The sequence below is a fragment of the Galeopterus variegatus genome, unplaced genomic scaffold (genome assembly GCF_000696425.1).
Source record: "Galeopterus variegatus unplaced genomic scaffold, G_variegatus-3.0.2 Scaffold7979, whole genome shotgun sequence".
Taxonomy (NCBI): Eukaryota; Metazoa; Chordata; class Mammalia; order Dermoptera; family Cynocephalidae; genus Galeopterus; species Galeopterus variegatus.
The window spans coordinates 78,184-87,965 of record NW_007734090.1 but is presented as its reverse complement, the minus strand read 5'-3'; the positions used below and the strand labels follow the sequence as shown (position 1 = coordinate 87,965).

Sequence of the window (9,782 nt, the reverse complement as noted above, 5' to 3'; positions counted from 1 at the left end):
AGCTGTGTATCCTTGGGTAAATTACTTAATTCCTCTGAGCCTCAGTTCCATTATATGTAAAATGGGAATAATACAGGTTAAGTATCCCTTATCCAAAATGCTTGGGACCGGAAGTGTTTTGGGTTTCAGATTTTTTTTTTGATTTTGGAATATTTGCATTATACTTACCAATTGAGCATCTCACATCTAAATCTCTGAAATCTGAAATGCTCCCAAATCCTAAACTTTTCAAGTGCTCTTTTGGAGCATTTCAGATTTTTGATTTTTGGATTTGGGATGCTCAAATAGTACCTTTATACTAGGATGGTTGTGAGATTAAATGAGTTAATACATGTGAGGAGTTTTAAATGATTTCAGGCACATAACAGCAAATACTTATACCGTACTGCTCCTTATTAGTAGTAGTAGTAGTAGGCTCAGGAAATCTTAGAGGCTTATCTGGGGTACCCAGAGTTTCTGACTCTGAAACCAGTGCTTGGGGCCCGAGGAAAGGTCCCTGAGAGGCCCCCTGGCATGTCCTCCACCCTGGCAGGCTGGGTTCCCAGCTAGGCTGTCCTTGCTCCCCTCCTCCCGCTGCCCTCTCCTGTCCCTCTGCCTGTGACTGCCTGGTCCCTTGTGACCTCTGAATTCCCCTTTCTTGTGGAAACTCCCCCATCCCAGAGTGTTTCCTCTGAGAGGCGTAAAGCACATCTTCTCAGAGAATCCCATGAGTTTTCCTGGAAAAACCCCATAATTCATGGCCTGAGTTCTTAGGCTCACCTGCAGATGCATTTGTCACCCTGGGCTGTGGCCACCTGAAGGTTTGGCAGTAGATCTTGCCCTCGACTGTTCTCTCCATAAGGCCGGGGTTGTGCCCGGGTCCCTGCAGCCCCTTCCCAGGCCTGGTGTGCGATGGAGCTAGGGAAAAGTTGGTCAGATGAGGGACTGTCTGACCACCTTAGCCACAGGGTTGCTATGGAAAGCCAAATGGCATATTGATCTGTCCATGGACTCTGGAGCTGGACTGCCTGGATTTGAATCCCATCTCTGCCTCTAACCTCTGGGTACAGGGTTGCTATGGAAAGCCAAATGGCATATTGATCTGTCCATGGACTCTGGAGCTGGACTGTCTGGATTTGAATCCCATCTCTGCCTCTAACCCCTGGGTGTACTTGGGCAGGAAAACTGATATCTCCAAGCCTCAGTTTCCTAACCCATAAAATAGAGATGATGGTGATACCTAATTCATAGGGAGCTCTTAGGACCAGGGCGATGTCACTTAGCACATTCTCTGGTCAGGTTAGGCTTGGCTTTGGGGGTTTCTGAGGGAAGCTGGGATTCCAGCCTTCTCAGCCTGATCCCAGGGCATTTTCTCAATGAGAAAATGAGTCAGCCAACACTTACCGGACAGACTTTGCCATGACGGAACTGTGGCACACTTTGCTGTTCCCAAGTACCTCCTCAGTGCGCATCCTGGGCACTGGGCAGAGGAAATTCTGCTCACATCTACCACCTCTCTCTGAATCATCACAGCATCCTGACAAGCTGCTATTATTAGCTCCTATTACAGAGGAGGAAATGGAGACTCAGAGAGGGGGAGTGCTTTGCCCAAGGTCACACAGCTGGTGAGTGGCACAGCCAGGCTCTGAGCCAGGTGTGCCCAGTTCTGGAGAAGCCTCCAGACCTTAGACTGTGACAATGAGACCTCCCGAGACACCATCCCTGAGTCAGGAGTGGTGCCTGGCTCCTTGGGCAACAAAGATGGGCCTCCCCAAGCCTCCAGTCTATATCATGAGGCTCGTCACATGGCAGGACGAGACCTGGGTTAGGACACCAGCCTTTGCTGAGGATGGCAGCAGATCTNAGGGTTGCTATGGAAAGCCAAATGGCATATTGATCTGTCCATGGACTCTGGAGCTGGACTGCCTGGATTTGAATCCCATCTCTGCCTCTAACCTCTGGGTATACTTGGGCAGGAAAACTGATATCTCCAAGCCTCAGTTTCCTAACCCATAAAATAGAGATGATGGTGATACCTAATTCATAGGGAGCTCTTAGGACCAGGGCGATGTCACTTAGCACATTCTCTGGTCAGGTTAGGCTTGGCTTTGGGGGTTTCTGAGGGAAGCTGGGATTCCAGCCTTCTCAGCCTGATCCCAGGGCATTTTCTCAATGAGAAAATGAGTCAGCCAACACTTACCGGACAGACTTTGCCATGACGGAACTGTGGCACACTTTGCTGTTCCCAAGTACCTCCTCAGTGCGCATCCTGGGCACTGGGCAGAGGAAATTCTGCTCACATCTACCACCTCTCTCTGAATCATCACAGCATCCTGACAAGCTGCTATTATTAGCTCCTATTACAGAGGAGGAAATGGAGACTCAGAGAGGGGGAGTGCTTTGCCCAAGGTCACACAGCTGGTGAGTGGCACAGCCAGGCTCTGAGCCAGGTGTGCCCAGTTCTGGAGAAGCCTCCAGACCTTAGACTGTGACAATGAGACCTCCCGAGACACCATCCCTGAGTCAGGAGTGGTGCCTGGCTCCTTGGGCAACAAAGATGGGCCTCCCCAAGCCTCCAGTCTATATCATGAGGCTCGTCACATGGCAGGACGAGACCTGGGTTAGGACACCAGCCTTTGCTGAGGATGGCAGCAGATCTGGCCCTGCCCAGGCGTCAGGGGCACAGGAACCAGGCAAGAGGTAGAGGTCATAGCTCTTCCTCCCGCCTCCCAGCACCCACATGTTGTCTCCTGACCAGAATCCAGAATCATTCAGGAAGTTCTGGCCCTGGCTGATGGTGGGCGGAGGGCAAAGGTCACATTCCTGCTCCTTCCCCCATCCCAGAGACTCAACTTCAGTCAAGACTGAAAGTAAAACAGAAGTCCCATAGGTTCCATCTACTAGGGCTTTTTGTTTTGTTTCACCCTTTAGATATTTACTTTCTTTATCCTACCCTGAAAATCTGTTACTTTTACAACATACAGAAAATGCACAATAAAAAAATGAGGGAGGAAAAGCACTCGTAATTCCATCTGCCAGGAGGACCCAGAACCACCATGTGGGCAAGATCGGTGCCGGGGCTTCCTCCCTCCCCTGAGCTCTTTGCCTGGCAGAGTTGAGCTCGGTTAGTAGGCCAGTTAAGATCCTGCCTCCTCTTAACCTGTTATTGTGACATCGGCCCTTTTCCCAGTCACACTGCTCTGGCATGAATGCAGGGCTCGCGCAACAAGTCTGAGGACCCTGACCTGTCCTGTGACCTTGCTTATAGGTCACGTACTTTACATTCACAGATGTTGGGATTGATGATGAACCCCCAGCTGTGCTATGAATGCACCTAGAGAAGAAAACTAGGCCCAGATAGGTGAAGGGACTGGCCCCACGTCACACAGCTGGAAGCAGCTGGGTTTTCCAGCCTCTGTCCCCTCTTCTGCCTGCTCTGCTGTTTGCTTCTCACTCTGAATCCCCATCTCAGGGGGATTCAGTCATTCATTCACAGCTTCCCTCCCTCCTTTACCCCTTCTTTCATCCCATTTGACAAAACAGTCTATGCCGGGCCTGTGCGGGGCTCTGGGGCTGTAACATAGGACAGATCCTTCACTGTCCTCGAATAAATAGTTGAAGAACTCTTGCTTGCCCGTACATTGGGAACGATGATGAATGCCCAGTCGTGCTGGGAATGCAAAGGATGGGGTAACCAATACATTGGGAACGATGATGAATGCCCAGTCGTGCTGGGAATGCAAAGGATGGGGTAACCAAAACGTGGCAGGGAGGACTTCCTGGTGGAGGAAACAGCATATGCCACTGCCCCGAGGCTGGAGGGAGCATGGAGTGCTGGAGGCCAGTGTGGCTGGAGCAGAGTGTGTAAGGAGGTGGTTAGGGGCCAGACCCTGCCGGCCAAGAGCCATGGCCAGAGTTCTGGCCTTCACCTCAAGAGCCACAGGGAGCCATCGAAGGTTTATCAGAGAAGTATTGATGTCAGCTTTGCATTTTAGAGTCTCCTCTGGCAGCTGGGATGTGAGGGAGCCCAAGTGGATGTGGGATGACCTGCAAGGTGGTGACATTGTCCAGTCAAGAGGGGCTGGCACACACCCTCGCCACCTGGACAATGGGTACAGTGCTCCCTGGGGTACAGATGGGGCATGTGCGGGCCCAGAGCAGAACAGATATTCCCAGGGCCTCAGCGTGTCACCTGACCCCTCTTCCCTCTGTCCACAGTGCTGCGGTGCCTCGGCATCCCTACCCGTGTGGTGACCAATTATAACTCGGCCCACGACCAGAACAGCAACCTGCTCATCGAGTACTTCCGCAATGAGTTTGGGGAGATCCAGGGTGACAAGAGTGAGATGATCTGGTGAGGTGGGGCCCAGTGCAGAGGGGCCCATGGAGAGGAAATCTGGGAAGGCTTCTTGGGGGAGAGGTCACATTTGAATTGGACCTTAAGAGTTGAGCAGTGTTTGGGCAGGGGGAAACAGGGCTTGAGGAGGGAAAGTCAGCCACTATGCATGGAGGGGCATCAGGGAAAAGGTAGTCAGGAGTCTGGAATGCCAAGTTAGGGAGCCTGGGCTCGATTCTGAAGTGGGTGGGTTGTCACTCAAGGCTTCAGAGTGGGAGAAGTCTGTGCTGATGACTGTGGACCACGAGCTCTAGACAGGGAGAGGTTGGAGGCAGGGGCTAGGGTGTGGTCCAGGTGAGTGGTGATGAGGCCTGAACCAGGGCAGGGTCTAGGGGCCTAGAAAGGAAGGGATGGAGCCAAGAAACTAAGAGGTCAAATCAGCCAGACTCAGGAGCCATTGAAAGGGGAGTGGAGTGAGAGAGGAGGTGAGAAGGGCCCCAGGTATAGGGGTGAGCGCCTGGCGGGGAGGTGCTGCTAGGATGAGCCCACAGGAGCAAGAGCAGGAGGAATGCGAGGCCCTGCTGGGTCCAGCACAGGACAAGATGAGTGTGCATCTGTGTGACATGCATCGGTAGCCTGCCTGCAGGAGGTGACAATGAATATTGCCAATATTCTGCTTTGTTTCCCCACCAGGAACTTCCACTGCTGGGTGGAGTCGTGGATGACCAGGCCAGACCTGCAGCCAGGGTACGAGGGGTGGCAGGCCCTCGACCCAACGCCCCAGGAGAAGAGCGAAGGTAGGTGGGCATGGCCCCGTGACCCACCTGAGGAACCCGAGGCCCAGAGAGTTAAAGTGACTCACTCATTTCTAGGATGGGCAGTGGCAGAGCTGGAATTCCCACCCAGAGACCACTGACTGGTCCACCCGAGGTGGGGGACCTCACTTGTATTTTCATAGGATGCTCCTTTTATAATAAGAAAAGTAACTCATGTGCATTGTGGAACATGGAAAATACGGAGAAGCACAAAGAAAAACATCAAATAGTATCTTCATCCTTTTCCCCCAAAATAAGCATCATTAACATTCACACACAGCTTTCAATAATTCCAAATTATACGTTTACATGTGTGTATATATGTGTGTGTGTGTGTGTGATATATATAGTGTGTTAGAGAGAGACAGAGAGGAGAGCACGCCAAAGCAAAATTTGGTAAACGACATGGACCCTTTCTCAGAATATTTTTAAATGCATAGACTATAATGCGTAGGATTACAAAGAAAAGCAATTACACTAAAATATAGTTATCAAAAGTTTTTAAAAATAAATTTATGATACAATATATGCTTCTTTATATAACAAGATCCAGTGTAGGGCTGGTAAGTTCCATAATATAATGGTAGAGATGAGCATAATGACATATCCTGTTACCTGTGACAGCTAGAAGTGATATGAAAACAGCTGTGGTTCCTGTGAGTGACAGGTCACGAGTGCTCCTAGGGTTTCTGCGGTTTGTTGCCTGCTTTTGCAATTGAAGGAAGTGCTATCAAAGTATAGTGAAAATAGAGATGTCATTTTTTTTCCCACCCAAGTTCATGGACCCCTGAATTCTGTTGGTGGTGTCTTGGGGGTCCGGGGACGCAGGTTTAGGAACTCCAGCTGCAGGTAGCCTTTTTTCCCAGTTCTGACCACTTTTCAGGGTATCGTTAGCATTTCTTCATCAGATGGTTTTCTGTGATTTGAATTTTAATTTGACGTTACTATGTTCCATCACATGGGTGTACTGGAAGATATCTGCCCAGCATCTTGTCCTTGACATGGAAGTCTGCAGACAGTGTGAGGTGGTTGTAAACCACATTGAGATGAACTTCAGGTGCTCTTGTTCGTTCAGTCAACACATACCTCCTGAGGTGGGCACTGACTTCACCTCTCAGTATGAGCAGTAAACAGGGCAGATGACCTCCTTTCTAATACTGCCTGCTGCTTGGCTCCTTAATTCCTGCAGGATGCATATTTTATTTATCAAATACTTGCATAGCATTTAGTATATGCTAAGAACTTTACATCTAGAACTCGCGAGTCCTCATTAGGTAGGTCCAGGTATTAGCCCCACCTGAAACTGCAGCTTGGAGAAGTTCATGACTAGTCCCAAGTCACATGACTATTTAGGCTGAGCCGAGATTTGAACCCTAAAAGGTAGGCTCCAGATTTCTTGTTCTGGACCCTCACCCTATGGTGCCATCCTAGAAATGGAGCACCTGAGTAAAAGGGCTGCATAGTCTCAAGATTTTTTGCTATATGTGGTTGGATTTTGGAGGGTTTTGGAGGGCGCCCCCCCATCCCAGGCCCATCTCTCCCTCCTCCTACTCCAACCAGGGACATACTGCTGTGGCCCGGTTCCAGTGCGTGCCATCAAAGAGGGCGACCTCAACACCAAGTACGATGCACCTTTTGTCTTTGCCGAGGTCAACGCTGATGTGGTGGACTGGATCCAGCAGGATGATGGGTCCATGCACAAATCCGTCAACCATTCCCTGGTTGTGGGGCTGAAGATCAGCACTAAGAGCGTGGGCCGCGATGATCGGGAGGACATCACCCACACCTACAAATACCCAGAGGGTAAGTGCCTGCTCTCTCAGAGCCTTTAACACGGCCTTGCAGATAAGCACCCCATTTTACTAGCCCAGCAGGTATATGTGTGTGTGTGTGTTTTAATTGGCAGCATGCATATAACGATGACCTGTAAATTCCACTCCGTTTTAAGAAATTCCTTAGAAACAAGAGCAAATACATTGGGGGATGGTAGTAGAGGATTATTCATTTAGGAAAAGAATTCTATATTCCACAAAAGGAGTTAATTCAGTTTTTAAGTTTCACTTTTTTGGTTGGTTTGACTCTTCATAAAACTGAGGGGGGATAGCTGTTATATAGCAGAGGCATGCATCTTAACAGAAAAGTCGATAATGTCCATGTTGTATATCATATTGTTTATTAACAGTATTTCTCAGTAGTGTGACCTGAAACTACAGGTGAGCAATTTCATGCTTTTTTATTGCAATGTATTTGTACTAGAGAGGCCGTGGAGGAGAATTTCCTGGAACTTTTCAGTGTTTATTTTTGCAGTATTTGATATAAACCTGGGGGAGTGAGCATGAAGGTGTGTGGGGAAGGGTTAAATCAGAGAGAAATGGACCAACAGAAGCGTAAAGATAACATAACGAGTTCAATCAGACACAAGGTGATGCATCTTTCTGCTACTGATGTTAAACCAGTAGAGGAAAAAAGGACTTGGTTTATTTTCAAAAATTGGATTCGAGTACATCCAACAACTGATTTAATACAATAGATATTTTCGAAGCATCTATGTGTCGCCAGGCACAGTGGAGCTCACAGAGGCTGAGAAACCATGGTTCCTGCCCTGGTGTGACCCCCACTGACTTTCCAGGGCTGACTGAGGCTTGGGTATTTCGTGGCCATCCTCTGTCTGGAAAGGATAAAACAGGAAGGAAAAGATGCTTTCCCTGGCCTTCGAAAGGTCTAGAGCTGATGATTTGACAGAAGAAATAGAGATGCACCCACCAACACTGGGAAAAAATAAAAGGATCATAGGAGAGAGGTAAAGTGAATGTAAAGAAGAGGATAGTCATTCCCACCAGAGAACACGTACAGTAGAGAAGGGTAGGGAGAAGATTGCAGGTAGAAGTAATCCCTGTGCAAATGCTCGGAGGTGAGAAACTTTGCACTGTATTTGTGCCTAGTATGCACCAAGAACTGTTATAGGCACTGGGGGGATGACATAAAAATAAGTAAAACACAGCCTTAGCCCTCAAACAACTCAAGGCCTTAAGCACATAAACAAAACAAAACTCCTTGGAAAGGAGTGGTCAGTGAAGCTCCCTGGAGGAGAGGTCATTTGGGGCTGGGTCTTGAGGGATGTATAGGAGTTCATTTGTGGAAAGTAAATAAAATACTCTTTCCTCCTCCTGGCACAGAAATGTGGAGAAGGGGCTCCTTCAGGACTGCCATGAGTCACCAGTACTCTGAGAAGCCAGCTTGCCCTGTCCCAGCCCTCTGCCCGCTGATCCTATTCCAGCTGTGATTGGGGCTCTCTTCTCATCCCTACAGGGTCCCCAGAGGAGAGGGAAGCCTTCACGAAGGCCAACCACCTGAACAAACTGGCCGAGAAGGAGGAGACGGGGGTGGCCATGCGGATCCGCGTGGGCCAGAGCATGAACATCGGCAGCGACTTTGACGTCTTTGCCCACATCACCAACAACACGGCTGAGGACCGTGCCTGCCGCCTCCTGCTCTGTGCCCGCACTGTGAGCTACAATGGGGTCCTGGGGCCGGAGTGTGGCACCAAGGACCTGCTCAATCTTTCCCTGGAGCCCTTCTCTGGTAAGGCCCTGTGTTTCTGGGGCATTTATTGAGCACCAATTGACCACAAGCTAGGTAGTGCCCTGAGCACTTATCACGTGTGATTTTACCTTACAGACACCTTACATAGCATGGACTCTGGGTCAGGCCCTGTCTTAAGCACTGTGTAAATATCAACCCATTTGATTCTTATAATAAAAGTGGGAGGTGGATTCTATCATTGTCCCTATTTTCCAGATGAGGACTCTGAGGCACAGAGAGGTTAAGTAACTTTCTTGGGGTCACACAGTTAGGAAGTGACAGGACTGAGATTTGAAGCTGTCATCTCAGTGACTGTACTATTTTGTTTCACCTCATCTTCTCATGACCCCCAGTGCTTTCCCAGACCCTCTGCTCCCCTCTTCCAGCTAATTCCTTTCCCCTCAAGCTCCTCTCCAAGGTCTCTCCCTGTGACCCCTTAGAGAACCTCTCCTATTCCTCTGTTGCTTTCAGCCCCAGAGGAGAGACTCTAGGCGTGTGCTGCCCATAGAACTTTCTGTGATGATGACGTTCTGTATCTACACTGTCCAGTACAGTAGCCACTAGCTCCACATGGCTACTGAGCCCTTGAAATGTGTCTAGTGCAACTGCAGAACTAAAGTTTTAATTTTATTTAAGTAACCGCATGTGGCCAGAAGCTGCCATATTGAACAGGACAGCTCTGATAGTGATAAGTGAAAATGTCCCAGCCTCTGCAGGAGAATTGTCTTCCTCCTGGCCTTGACCTTCTCCTCTCAAATGGCCACAGCGCTTGGCCTGGCTTCCCTGTTAGACCAACCCCATTCCCTGTGAAATAGTGTCATTAGACAACCCAGCCCTGAGCCCTGGGCAGAGGCTTTGTTGCTCAGGATTCCAGGCTGGAAGCCTGCACGGTCATTGTCTCTTGGTCTCTTTTGATATCTGGCTTTGTCACTGTGCCTGGATATCTTCCTAAAATGATTTTTAGGCTCTCAGGTCATGTCATGAGACGGCACAAAGCCAGGACTCGAGTCCAGGTCTCCTGTCCCCCTGCAGCCTGGTCCCATTTTCTCCCATATGGAGGCCTGCAGGCA

At 49.4% G+C, this 9,782-nt stretch overlaps 1 protein-coding gene across 1 annotated transcript in view; it reads left to right on the top strand.

The window, feature by feature from the left end:
• TGM2 (transglutaminase 2) overlaps positions 1 to 9,782 on the top strand; it is a gene marked incomplete at its 5' end in the record, with an annotated part of 26,236 nt that overhangs the window by 9,933 nt on the left and 6,521 nt on the right. Inside the window, 4 exons of the mRNA XM_008592507.1 lie at positions 4,198 to 4,333; positions 5,009 to 5,112; positions 6,691 to 6,933; positions 8,440 to 8,712. Of these exons, the coding sequence (XP_008590729.1) occupies positions 4,198 to 4,333; positions 5,009 to 5,112; positions 6,691 to 6,933; positions 8,440 to 8,712 (756 nt within the window). The remainder of the gene's footprint in view (positions 1 to 4,197; positions 4,334 to 5,008; positions 5,113 to 6,690; positions 6,934 to 8,439; positions 8,713 to 9,782) is intronic.